The 13,305-nt window shown below is 41.8% G+C and overlaps 1 protein-coding gene across 1 annotated transcript; it reads left to right on the plus strand.

The window, feature by feature from the left end:
• The first annotated feature begins 2,467 nt into the window (after positions 1–2,467).
• On the plus strand, positions 2,468–8,697 carry LOC121568071 (formimidoyltransferase-cyclodeaminase). Its single transcript, XM_041878642.2, is given in 15 exon segments — positions 2,468–2,687; positions 3,082–3,265; positions 3,460–3,588; positions 3,764–3,852; positions 4,656–4,835; positions 5,047–5,184; positions 5,352–5,545; positions 5,740–5,749; positions 5,752–5,871; positions 6,017–6,098; positions 6,101–6,177; positions 7,234–7,277; positions 7,812–7,950; positions 8,209–8,304; positions 8,498–8,697. Coding segments are annotated over 15 exon segments (1,620 nt in total). The 5' UTR covers positions 2,468–2,633; the 3' UTR covers positions 8,582–8,697.
• The last annotated feature ends 4,608 nt before the right edge of the window (positions 8,698–13,305 follow it).

Consider the following 13,305-nt stretch of genomic DNA (forward strand, 5'->3'; position numbering starts at 1 on the left):
TTGAAAAACAAATGATAGTCCCACTAAGCCCAAACCAGATGGGATGGCGTATCACTGCAGAATGCTGTGGTAGCCATGCTGGTTAAGTGTGCCTTGAATTCTAAATAAATCACAGACAGTGTCACCAGCAAAGCACCCCCAAACCATAACACCTCCTCCTCTATGCTTTACGGTGGAACTACACATGCAGAGATCATCCATTCACCCACACCGTGTCTCACAAAGACATGGTGGTTTTTAACCCTAAAATTTCCAATTTGGACTCCAGACCAATGGACACATTTCCACCGATCTAATGTCCATTGCTCATGTTTCTTGGCCAAAGCAGGCCTCTTCTTATTATTGGTGTTCTTTTTAGTAGTGTCTGTTACTTGAACTCTATGAAGTGTTTATTTGGGCTACAATTTCTGAGGCTGGTAACTCGAATGAACTTATCCTCTGCAGCAGAGGTAACTCCGGGTCTTCCATTCCTGTGGCGGTCCTCATGAGAGCCAGTTTCATCATAGCGCTTGATGGTTTTTTACGACTGCACTTGAAGAAACTTTCAAAGTTCTTGAAATGTTCCGTATTGACCTGACCTTCATGTCTTAAAGTAATGATGGACTGTCGTTTCTTTTTGCTTATTTGAGCTGTTCTTGCCATAATATGGACTTGGTCTTTTACCAAATAGGGCTATATTCTGTATACCCCCACTACCTTGTCATAACACTGATTGGCTCAAACGCATTAAGAAGGAAAGAAATTCCACAAATTAACTTTTAAGAAGGCACACCTGTTAAAAATGTGTTCCAGGTGATTACCTCATGAAGCTGGTTGAGAGAATGCCAAGAGTGTGCAAAGCTGTGATCAAGGCAAAGGGTGGCTATTTGAAGAATCTCAAATATAACATTTATTTTGATTTGCATATGTGTTAATTCAAAGTCTTGATGTCATCACTATTATTCTACAATGTAAAAATAAAGAAAAACCCTTGAATGAGTAGGTGTGTCTATCCTTTTGACTGGTAGTGTATATATATATAATTATATAGGTATTTGTGGATTAATTTACTTATACTGGTGTATTTCATGAAGGCATTTGATTGCGTTGTCGTTTTTGTGTGTTTTGAGCTTGAGGTCCATAAAAAAATCCCATTACTACATGCCTAAATAGAAACCTTGCTACATTGATATTATCAGAGTGGTAATCTTTGATAATATTCAATTTCATTATACTCGCAATTGTGATGTGTGTACATGAACTTTTCTGATGATCTGCATCCTACACATTCAGCAACTAAAGATTGAGTTGACCACAGAGTGAAACAAGGAGGTAGACTTTCATTCTATTTCAACGATTATCTGTTTTTATTCATAGGCATTGAATTCAATGCCATGTACCAATGTATGTCAATAGGACCAGGTAGTAGGAGGAGTATTCCACTGCACCAATAGGCGCTCAAAGATTTGGCCAGTTCGAAAAAAGCAGCTCAGTCCATCCAGATCCCTCTGTAGCATTACTCATTAACCAGTTCAGCCGACCGTATTTGTTTGTTTTGGGGGGATGATGTGATGCAACCACAGACGGGTGTTCATTGATTGATGTCAGTTAATCCTTCAACAGTTGGCTAGAACACAGTCCCTAGCACAGAAGACATTTGAGAAGCCTGGATCAAGTTGCATCTTCAGTGGATCAAGACCAAAGTAGTAGGCTACATCTTGCATAAAAACAAACTAGTCAACCTGTCAATATGGATAATAAGAATCTGCCTGCTTGACTGCTACTTAGCTGAGTAATGCTTTGATCACCTAGATCAATGCTGACTGCTGAGGATGTTTGACCGTTCGAGACTGCTTAATCCTTTGGGATAAAGGTCACAGAGGCTATAATAGGAGCCACTACTGCCATAGCTAATAATACCCAACATGAAGCCCTTTGATTCAGATGTAAGAAATCCCTATTGGTGATGGTGCATATTATGTGTCCTATTTAGGAAATGGTGTTACTGGTACCAAAATGTTCAGAAAGTCTGCAAACCACAAATACAAGAGATGAATACACAATGAATGCAATATGATAATGCAACAGGGGGTCTAGATCTGTGTTTACTCCACATTTCAATCATAATTATTGGACTTATCATTCTTCTTTTTTGACCCTGAGATATATCCAATATGACTTAGCCAAGTGTTTAGTATGGCTGTGGTGAAAGCAGTGCGGTAACAGCTAGAGTGGAGAGTTCACCAGCTATCTGTCTGTCGGCCTGGATACCTCCTTTGATCATACTGGATTTATTCCTTCACCCTTCGCATCAGGTGCTCCAGTATTTAAATGTAACCTCTGGGGGAATCAGGGATTAGTGTCTGTGAAGCTTGCATGTGAGGCTGGCGCCTTCCGCGCCAGGTCCTGGTAAATATTAGACTAGAGCAGCCTGGGAATCACTGACAGCTGACCTAGATAAGAGGACATTGGAGCAAGTTAATGATTCAACCAGTGTTACAGAGGGACAGACCGCTGCTTAAATGTCCCGTTTGGGGATGAAGAGAGAGACTGGATGGGTTGGTGTGTGCAGAGAGAAAGGGGGAATACACTTCTGCCTTAAATTGGTCTGATTCCTTGTCTCGGACGACCCGACTCTGTGATTATTACGCATCATGGCTAAGCTGGTGGAGTGTGTGCCCAACTTCTCAGAGGGCCGGAACAAAAAGGTGAGTGGGCATGGGAGATACAGAAAGTGGATTACCTGTTGGCACAGCAGAAGGAAGCTGTTAGTAGTAGTCTGTGGTGTGATTAACACAATACACATGATAGCTTTATATTGGTCATGTAAGAAGACTTTCTGTCTGAATCATCGATCTTGATTACCAAGAACATTATTTTTATTTGACATTTTTTCTATATTTTATGAGATCAGTGTCTGGAATCAAGGGGGGCTCATGGAGCCTGTGAATACCTAAGCAAACAAACAAACCAATTACAAACAATTTTACAGTATAATCTCAATCCTGAATATGATCTCGAGATACCAACAAAATGTTTTCTGAACAACTGTATGTGGACGAAACCTATTATAAGAGTCAATGTGACTTGCTTCCATTCCAGGTGATTGATGCCATAGCAGAGGCTATCTCCAGCACGGAGGGATGCAGTCTGCTCGACGTGGACCCTGGATCCTCCACCAACCGTACAGTCTACACCTTCGTAGGCTCGCCACAGGCTGTGGTGGAGGGTGCACTGAACGCTGCACGCACTGCCTTCCCACTCATTGATATGACCAAACACTCAGGTAGGAGATAGAGAGAGAGAGCTAAAAAGAGAGACAGAAACTGCTGACCCCTCTCATATGACTTAGTCAAACAGTTATGTTCAAAGGCTATAGTTCAAAGATACCACACGACTCCTCTCCACCTCACTTTAAGTGTAAATAAGGGGTAGCTAAGTACTGTTGATAAGTTGTTTAGTGTCGTTTGTTTGTTGTAGGGGAGCATCCACGGATGGGCGCCATGGACGTGTGCCCCTTCATCCCTGTCCAGAATGTCACTATGGAGGACTGTGTCAACTGTGCCAACATTTTTGCCCAGCAGTTAACAGATGTGCTGCATGTACCTGGTAGGTTTTCCTCTCTGATCTATTGACCTATGGTTTACATACTGGCCATTTACTTAGCTGTAGACAAAGCCAGTTTCAGTGCAGTGCCCCTTGATTCTGTGGATTCTGTCCTATATGGTATTGCTCTCAAAAAGCCACATAAAGGTGAATAAGACACGTTGTCGTTTCTCCACAGTGTATCTTTATGGAGAAGCAGCGAGGAAAGAGAACAGGAGATCTCTTCCCTCTGTCCGGGCAGGAGAGTATGAGGCCTTGTCTGAGAAAGTGAGTTTGACCTAACATTGTATTCATACCCTATGGGCAACATTTCCCATCATTGTAAAAGAGCATAGATCTGCGAAAAATAAGCTAAAAATCAAAGGCAGTACTTTCACTAATTTCAGTTATCTGCTTGCTCTGCCCTCATATCTAGCCTCACATAGAAGTGTTTTACCATTCTATTTTCAAGACAACCAGGGCTACAAGTGGAACACAACACAGGTTGACATAAACAGTTGCATTCATTAGTTTTATTGTCAATAAATGTCAATAAAAAAATAAAGTTCGCCAAGCAAAACCTGATAAAAATGTTATTTATAAGAATGCTGTAAGTACAGATTGTTTGCTCAGTGGAAATGAATATCCATCTAGTCAGTGACAACTGTGTGGAGATTGGTGTTTGTGACAGCAACTATGTGAACTTATTACAGTATTATACATTATGTGCAATAATTGTGTTGTATGTAGAAGATCTCTTACCTTTATAACGACTCTTGTGTGGCTTGTGAGCGTCATAGAGCAAAGTTGCATGAGAGTCTCAGCTTTTCATATTGGGGTCATAATAGTTCGTAGCTCAAACCGTTCTGACTTTACAGACGTTTTTGTGAGAATAACCATTTTCTGGATCCGCCCCTTGTCTCACAAACACTGCTCTAGCTTAACCCCCAGGCTAATGGTTGGCATCAGCGGATGCAGAAGAAATAGACGAATCCAATGTAAAAACAAAACAAAGTCTGTAGCTCAAACACACAATGTTTAAGAGAGGGGTCGGAAGCACTAAATTATGCCGCTGTGTCTGTTATCCTCAGTTGAAGAGGACAGAGTGGGCTCCTGACTATGGCCCTGCCACCTTCGTGCCCTCCTGGGGAGCTACAGTAACAGGCGCTCGCAAATTCCTGGTTGCCTACAACATAAACCTTCTCAGCACCAAGGAACAAGCCCACCGGATCGCACTAGATATCCGGGAACAGGGCAGAAGCAAAGACCAGGTAGGGTAGGCTCGCTACTGTACATCTTGATCATCCAATGTCAGAGGATGACTGACACACAGCTACTTTGGAAGAGATTCCTTCACATCTTTGTGTGACATTGTTGTTATCCTCTTCTTTATGACTGATGCTGAACTAATAAAGGCCTCCCCTTTGAGTCATATGCCTTGTCTGCTTCCAAAGAGAGTAACATGATTGATTTGTATTGTAGCCGGGTCTGCTGAAGAACGTGCAGGGAATGGGCTGGTACCTGGAAGAGGCGAACATAGCCCAGGTGTCCACCAACATCCTGGACTTTGAGCTGACACCCGTCCACACTGTTTACGAAGAGATCTGCAGAGCTGCCAAGGCAAGGAGCTACCACAACCACAACAACCACAGCTGAAAACAGTACAACCTTATTGTACTAAACCCTCTCACTGATCTGGTGTTTTGAACCAGTGACTTAAGGACAACGAATAATGTCAACACGTTGAGCCACTTTGACACCTCTCCTTCCTTCCTCTTCTCCCCCAGGACCTGAACCTGCCAGTGGTGGGCTCTCAGATTGTAGGCCTCATGCCTCTGAGAGCCGTGTTGGACTGTGCTGACTTCTACATCCAGAGAGACAGGCTCTTCATTGTGGAGGAGGAGCACAAGGTCCGCCTGGTCATCAGTAAACTTGGGCTTGATTCACTTGGGCCTTTCGACCCCAAAGAGAGAATCATAGAGTGAGTGCAGATCTATTGGATCTATTTCTATCTCTGGAATGTGCTGGACATGGTTTTTAAAGCCAGGCAGCAGACTGCTATGGCCATATAAATATAATCTATATATGAGAGTACCAATGAGTGCACTATTTCCATGGTCTAAGGGACTTTTACATTCTAGTCATTCAAATCTATTTCTATGGTTGTGGCGCTAGGTACATGGTGGAGAGAGGACTGACAAGGACAAGCGTCTGGTGTCTCTGTCTCTGCAGCAGTTTGTCCGCAGCGTGGGGGCCAGAACCGCTGCTCCAGGAGGAGGGTCAGTCTCTGCTGCCGTCGCTGCAATGGTACAACCATCTTTAATATCATGTAGATTACTATATTCCCTTTATGACATTGCCCAGCACATAGGGAATAAACCAATATAAAGTAGATACAATACAAGGAGGAGTCAAAGGTGTGTGTGTGTGTCTGTGTGTGTGCACGTTTCAGGGGCTGCTCTGGGGAGCCATGGTGGGTCAGATGACCTATGGGAAGAGGCAGTTTGACAGCCTGGACAGTATCATGAGGAGACTCATCCTCCCTTCCATCAGGCCATGAATGAACTGCTGGTAATGGTGGACGCAGACTCCAAGGCATTCAGTCGCTACATGGTGAGAGGAAAACATGAGCATGGTTAAACCAGATTGAAGCCTTCAGTCTGGTTTAACCGGCTAGGGAAAGCAGGAACTATACAGGGAAGAACTAGCCTGAAATCCTAAAATAATATTTTTCCACTATGGTTAAACCAGATCGAAGCCTTCAGTCTGGTTTAACCGGGCTAGGGAAAGCAGGAACTATACAGAGAAGAACTAGCCGAAATCCTAAAATAATATTTTCCACTATTGTTTCACTTTATTCCGTTTAGAGCATATTCAGATTGGATTCCAAGCTAAGAAAGAAAGACTTAGCTAAACTTATGCTTTGGAAAAAAAAGAAATAAATAAATATGTTTTATTGTCACATAGGTGCAGTGAAATGTGTTGTTTTACAGGGTCAGCCATAGTAGTACGGCGCCCCTGGAACAAATTCGGGTTAAGTGCCTTGCTCAAGGGCACAGACTAATTTTTCACCTTGTCGGCTCAGGCATTCGAACCAGCAACCTTTCGGATACTGCCCCAATGCTCTAACCGCTAGGCTACCTGCCGCCCGATGCGACCCTACCTGATGCGACCTTGCCCTGCCTTTTAGCTAAGCAGAGAGTCATACAAAATATGATGAATATTTTTCTGATTATAAAAGTTCAGGTGAAGAATGAGTGGTAAAAGCTGTTTTTGTTCCTTGTAAATGCTTACGTTGAAGGTTCGACCCAAGGTAAGATCTTGATGTTTGCTGTCTTGTGGCTTTACTATGAAAATGTAGTAGAATGTAATATTTTAGTGGAAAAGGAGAGTTGATATAACCTTCAGGGAACAAAGAAGAGTTTAGTACAACTATCTAGATCTTTTTGACTCTGTCAATGAACCTGTCAATGAATCACTTCCATCTAACATAGTAGTTATAGCCGGTCCCTTGTCAAACGGCTGTTGCATTCTCACCATTGTTGAATTTTGTTGAATGTTGATGGTATTACATTATGTGTTTAATTGTGATGTGAGAATAAATGTGGCTTGTATAGGCTTTGGCTGACACTATATGCAGTCTTATCATTTTCACTTTCTCTGTTTCAGGCTGCATTGAAGATGCCAAGAAACACAACAGATGAAGTTAGAAGGTGATTGCCACGCTACAATATATGGCAGTTCTGTCGAATCCAAGATGTCATTAAAGTAGTTGTGTAATTACGCACACACACACACACATCTCTAAACAGCACAGCACGTTGGAACTGCTTCAAACCATTTATGGAATCTTTACTTCAGATTGAGATCTATGGAAACTCATTACTGTACATTCTCCTGTATCCTGCCCTCACCTGTCCTCACACGTCACCTCATTTTACCTGGAAAGCAACCTGGCCTATCCCTGTACACGTGTAAAGCAGGCTTTCCCATAGACTAGTTCACTGTAGTTCATTTACCGTCCAGCCCACCTGATCTTACAGTATGTAAGGTGTAGTCTTGTAGTCATGGTGTAGTCTTGTCATGCTCCAAATCTATCTCATCTCTCTACTCTTCCTCTTTCCTATACCTTTCCCCACCCCTAATCCTGCCTCTGCCCCTACCCTGGTCTTGCTTCTAACCTGCCTCTTCCCCTATCCCTACCTAATCCTGCCTTACCATTACCCCTACCCCTGTTCCTGCCCCAGGAGGGAAGCTGCCATGCAGGAGGGTCTGAAGCAGGCCGTGGAGGTCCCACTGTCTCTGGCTGAACGAGTCAACCTGCTGTGGCCTTGTCTACAGGAAATGGTGCTCTACGGAAACGTGGCCTGCAAGTCTGACCTCCAGGTACTGTATGAGGGGGTCTAACTGAGAGACAGTTTTACAGTGACTGAAACCATGAACAGAGTCCCTGTCTGTCTATGGACTTCTCTACACATACCATCCTACTGGCATTATGTAAAACAGCATTCCAAAACGTCAGGACACTGTTAAGCATGGTTGCAAAATGTTTTCTGACAGATGCCCCAGAGTTATGACATGTATTGTACTGTAGACAGCCTACAAAACATCTTCCTTATATGGTTATTTTTCATGGCATTGCAGGTAGCGGCTAAAGCCCTGGAAACAGCAGTGTTTGGAGCCTACTACAACGTTGTGATCAACCTCAAGGATATCACAGATGAGTCCTTCAAAGTGACTGTAAGTTACAATGTAGCCTATAGGTCTTTCTCACTCCAAACCTGCTGCCTAGGTTACAACATAGGTAATCTATCAATAGTGGAAAATGAATCAAAACAAAAAAAGGCAAGATTTTGGTGAGCCAGTGACTTATTACATTGTTATACGCTTATTTCATAGTTACACTTGTACATTAGTGTTTTGTGTTTTGCAGACTCAACAGAGAGCATCAGCTCTACTTACTGAGGCCAGGGAGACTGCTAATGCAGTCCTGGATGCTCCAGAGAGAAAAGAGTGAAGTTACCACATTACCAAAGCATCACCCTAGGCCTCAAACCAGCCTTTCACAACCATCAATTCTATTACACTTTACAAAATAAACTGGGTTCACATAAATAAATACTTTATCAACTACTTCTCAAATGGTTCTCCTTTGCTTTGTAAGGAATTCACTAAATACTTGCATAACTGAGCACAGTCCCCTGTAGCTCAGTTGGTAGAGCATGGCGCTTGCAATGCCAGGGTTGTGGGTTCGTTTCCCACGGGGGGCCAGTATGAAAATGTATGCACTCACTAACTGTAAGTCGCTCTGGATAAGAGCGTCTGCTAAATGACTAAAATGTAAAATGTAAATAATGTACTGTATAGCAGCAGCCTACACCAATCCAGTACATCACAGTGTTCTTATCCAGAGCGACTTACAGGCTCAATTAGGGTTAAGTGCCTTGCTCAAGGGCACATCGGCAGATTTTTCACCTACTTAGCTCGGGGATTCAAACCAGCAACCTTTCGGTTACTGGTCCAACCTCTTAACCGCTAGGCTACCTGCCGCCCTTGAATCACATGAAATAGAATAGTACTAAGTGGCTCTGGATAAGAGCGTCTGCTAAATGACTCAAATGTAAAACGTACTACAATGGTTCCTCTTCTCTCTTCCACATGAAGTTAAGATGATAGAGTAGTATTATTTGCTTACGAATGACAAAGTGATGCAAGGTGGGTTACAAGGACATGAACCCCCATCCATACCTCAGCTCCACCTGTGTAGTACAATAGCCAGGATGACATGACGGGAATAAAAGGGTGTAGTTTATCCAGTTCCTATAAGAGAACATCCTTACACAAGACAAAGGGCAGAATCGAGAGCTGCTTACCAACCAGTTACAGGCGTGTACACTCTTCATTTAATCTGCATTCTATGTTAAAACTGTCAAATATATGCATTATTTGTTTTCTGCCACATATTCAGTATTTGCATATCTCAAATGAGTATTCATTATTCTTTTGATTACATGTAATGTATTGGAATACATTTAGATTTTGAACAAGGAACTTTTGGGCAGATCAATCTGTTTTATAACTTTATAATAATATGATAAAACAGTGATTATAAAACTTAATCTGACGTTCTGTGTGAATTCTGATGAATGTGCTCTTCTAACTGGCATTGGCAACAATTCTCTTTTGAGGCATTCTATCAACAAGATAAACTGGTTTAATAATGTACGTACTGTACACTGACTCCACCCTAAAGTGTTTTGTTGACACGACAGGTAACCTAGAGGCCCCTGGTTTGAATACCCGAAGCCGAGCAAGGTGAAAAAATCAGTCGATGTGCCCTTGAGCAAGGCACTTAACCTTAATTTGCCCCAGAGGCGCTGTAGTACTATGACTGACCCTTTAAAACAACACATGTTACTGCACTTACCCAGTGTATGTGACAATAAAACATGTTTTATTTTTGACAATGGTATTTTTGGAAACTTGAAAATGTTTGGCAGCAGCGCAGGTAAAAATCCTCATTATTTTGTCTGCTCTTTGTATAACATTTCATGAACATATTTTACCTAGCAGTGTTTTAATGATAATTCTCCTTTTGACTGATTTCTGATTCCCTCTTCTAGGGGGTTGTCACCCCTCAAGGTACGACTTAGATCAGCAGAAACAGCCCCATGGTGGCCCAGGGGGATCGGGGGGCTGTCCTCCTGGGGAGAAGGACCACCACTCTGGGGGACGAGACCATGGTCCTCCAGAGGGTTGCTACCCCCCAGACGGCAGGCAGTGTTGACCATGGAGGCAGACACAGCCCTGGTGGTAGAGAAGGTGGTCACCACGGTTGCCATGGAGATCATGGCGGTAAACACGGTAGCCCTGATCGTAGAGACCACCATGGTCATGGTAGTGATAGCGATGGTGGTCACGGTCATGGTCATGGGCACGGCCATGGAGGAGGCCATGGGCATCACCACAAGAGGCACTGAAGAGTAATAGAGTACTACACTTTACTCTCTATAAGTGAAATTCAGCCATGATTTTCTGAATTACCTTTTCCCATAACTCTATATATCATTCATGTATTTTACGTTGTAATGTGTATAAACCCATTGTATAAACTTGCTTCCAATTGTATTTTAATAATCTGTCAAACTGATAATAATCCATTGAAGCAAACTGTTGGGCAAATTGAGTTTTCCTTTGAAGATTTAAAAAATTATGGTAACAACACAAACAACTTTATCTTATGGTCAAAATATTGTGTGCTACCCATATTTACTCAGTAGCCATGCAGCTAACATTGAAATAACCCACAGTCCAAACAATACTGAGTGACTTGTTTTGATGGCCACAAAGGCCAGGTTTCATGCCCAGGTAAACACCCACAATGACAAGGTGATCCTGTTATTCAGGCGAGAAGACAAAACATTCTCTCACAGTCAATGACAAAGATATGAGAGAACAGTGAGGTCGCAAGCCGCCAACTGCATCTGTCCTAGGGGCCAAACATGAAAGGAAATCATATTTTGAAGGAGTTTATTGGTTTGAGGAAAAAAGGAAATTAAACCATTTCCCCCCAAAAAATGTGTTTGATACAGATGCATGGTGTTTGGTTTAAACTACAAAATTGGCAGACACTTTGGATTGTGACCTCTGCTCTGGCTTGTTGTATAGGGGCATAAGCAATTGGTACCACTCATGATCTGTGCATCCCTCAAGTGGCATTCTTGCTTCCAGTATTAAAGGCAACTTACTTGTGATTCGAGTAATGAATATGATATTGCTATTGAATAACTAATCTCAAGTGTTAGTGTTGCTTTCATTGGATTGACTGACTTTGTGCAATCCCCAGTCCCTGTTGCACAAGAAGCATCGTATGTATGAGTGTTTATATTGTTCATCTGTGTATGTGCAGGTCAACCTAATTATTTCAAGCCAATTTAAGTCTGAACTGTAACTAGGCCACTCAGGAACATTCAATGCCGTCTTGGTAAGCAACTCCACTGTATATTTGGCCTTGTGTTTTAGATTATTGTCCTGCTGAAAGATGAATTTGTCTCCCAGTGTCTGTTGGAAAGCAAACTCAAACAGGTTTTCCTCTAGGATTTTGCCTGTGCCGATGACAAGGATACCCATAACATGATGCAGTCACCACCAAGCTTGAAAATATGAAGAGTGGTACTCAGTGATGTGTTGTGTTGGATTTGCTCCAAACATAACACTTAGTATTCAGGTTATAAAGTTAATTTATTTGCCATATTTTTTGCTGTTTTACTTTATTGCTAACAGGTTGCATGTTTTAGAATATTTGTATTCTGTACAGGCTTCCTTATGTTGACTGTCATTTAGATTAGTATAGTGGAGTAACTACAATGCTGTTGATCTATCCTCAGTTCTCTTATCACAGCCATTAAACTCTGTTTTAAAATCACCATTGGCCTCATGATGAAATCCCTGAGCGGTTTCCTTCCCCTCTGGCAACTGAGTTAGGAAGGACGTCTGTATCTTTGTAGTGACTGGGTGTATTTATACGCCATTCAAAGTGTAATTAATAACTTCACCATGCTCAAAGGTATATTCAATGTCATCATTTTTTTAACCCATCTACCAATAGGTTGCCCTTCTTTGCGAGGCATTGGAAAACCTCCCTGGTCTTTGTGGTTGAATCTGTGTTTGATATTCACTACTCGACTGAGGGACCTTACAGATAATTGTATGTGTGGGGTACAGACATGAGGTAGTCATTAAAAAATAATGTAAAACACTATTATTGCACACAGAGTGAGTCCATGCAACTTATTATGCGACTTGTTATGCAAATGTTTACTCCTGAACTTATTTAGGCTTGCCAAAACAAAGTGGTTGAATGCTTATTGACTCAAGATATTTCAGCTTTTCATTTTTTATTAATTTGTAAACATTTCTAAAAACATAATTCCACTTTCACATTATGGGGTATTGTGTGTAAGCCAGTGACACAAAATCTAAATTGAATCAATTTTATATAAGTCAAGGGTGTGAATACTTTTGAAGGCAATGTAGTTAAGTGCTTAATGTTTATACACATTATCACCTAATTATTCATTGTTTCCAGTTCAGTAAAGTGAGTGCACTATATAATGTATATTTCTACAGTAATTGTGTATGCTTCAAATTGACTCTATACAAAAAAGTTAACTTTCCGAATGCACTGTATTCAGACCCCATGACTTTTTCCACATTTTGTTACGTTACAGTCTTATTCTAAAATTGATTACATTATTTATTCCCCTCATCACTCCACACACAATACCCCATAATGACATGGTGAAAACAGGTTTTTAGAAATTGTTGCAAAAAAATAAAATAAAAAATATTATTTACACAAGTATTCAGACCCTTTGCTATGAGACTCGAAATTGAGATGTTTCTACAACTTGGAGTCCACCTGTGGTAAATTCAATTGATTGGACATGATTTTGAAAAGGTACACCTATCTATATAAAGGTCCCACAGTTGACAGTGCATGTCAGAGCAAAAACCAAGCCATGAGGTCGAAGGAATTGTCCGTAGAGCTTCGAGACAGGATTGTGTCGAGGCACAGATCTGGGGAAGGGTACCAAAACATTTCTGCAGCATTGAAGGTCCCCAAGAACACAGTGGCCTCCATCATTCTCAAATGGAAGAAGTTTGGAACCAAAAAGACCCTTCCTAGAGCTGACCGCCCGGCCAAACTGAGCAATAGGGGGAGAAGGGCCTTGGTCAGGG

Source organism: Coregonus clupeaformis, unplaced genomic scaffold (assembly GCF_020615455.1).
Source record: "Coregonus clupeaformis isolate EN_2021a unplaced genomic scaffold, ASM2061545v1 scaf0660, whole genome shotgun sequence".
In the NCBI taxonomy this organism is placed as follows: domain Eukaryota; kingdom Metazoa; phylum Chordata; class Actinopteri; order Salmoniformes; family Salmonidae; genus Coregonus; species Coregonus clupeaformis.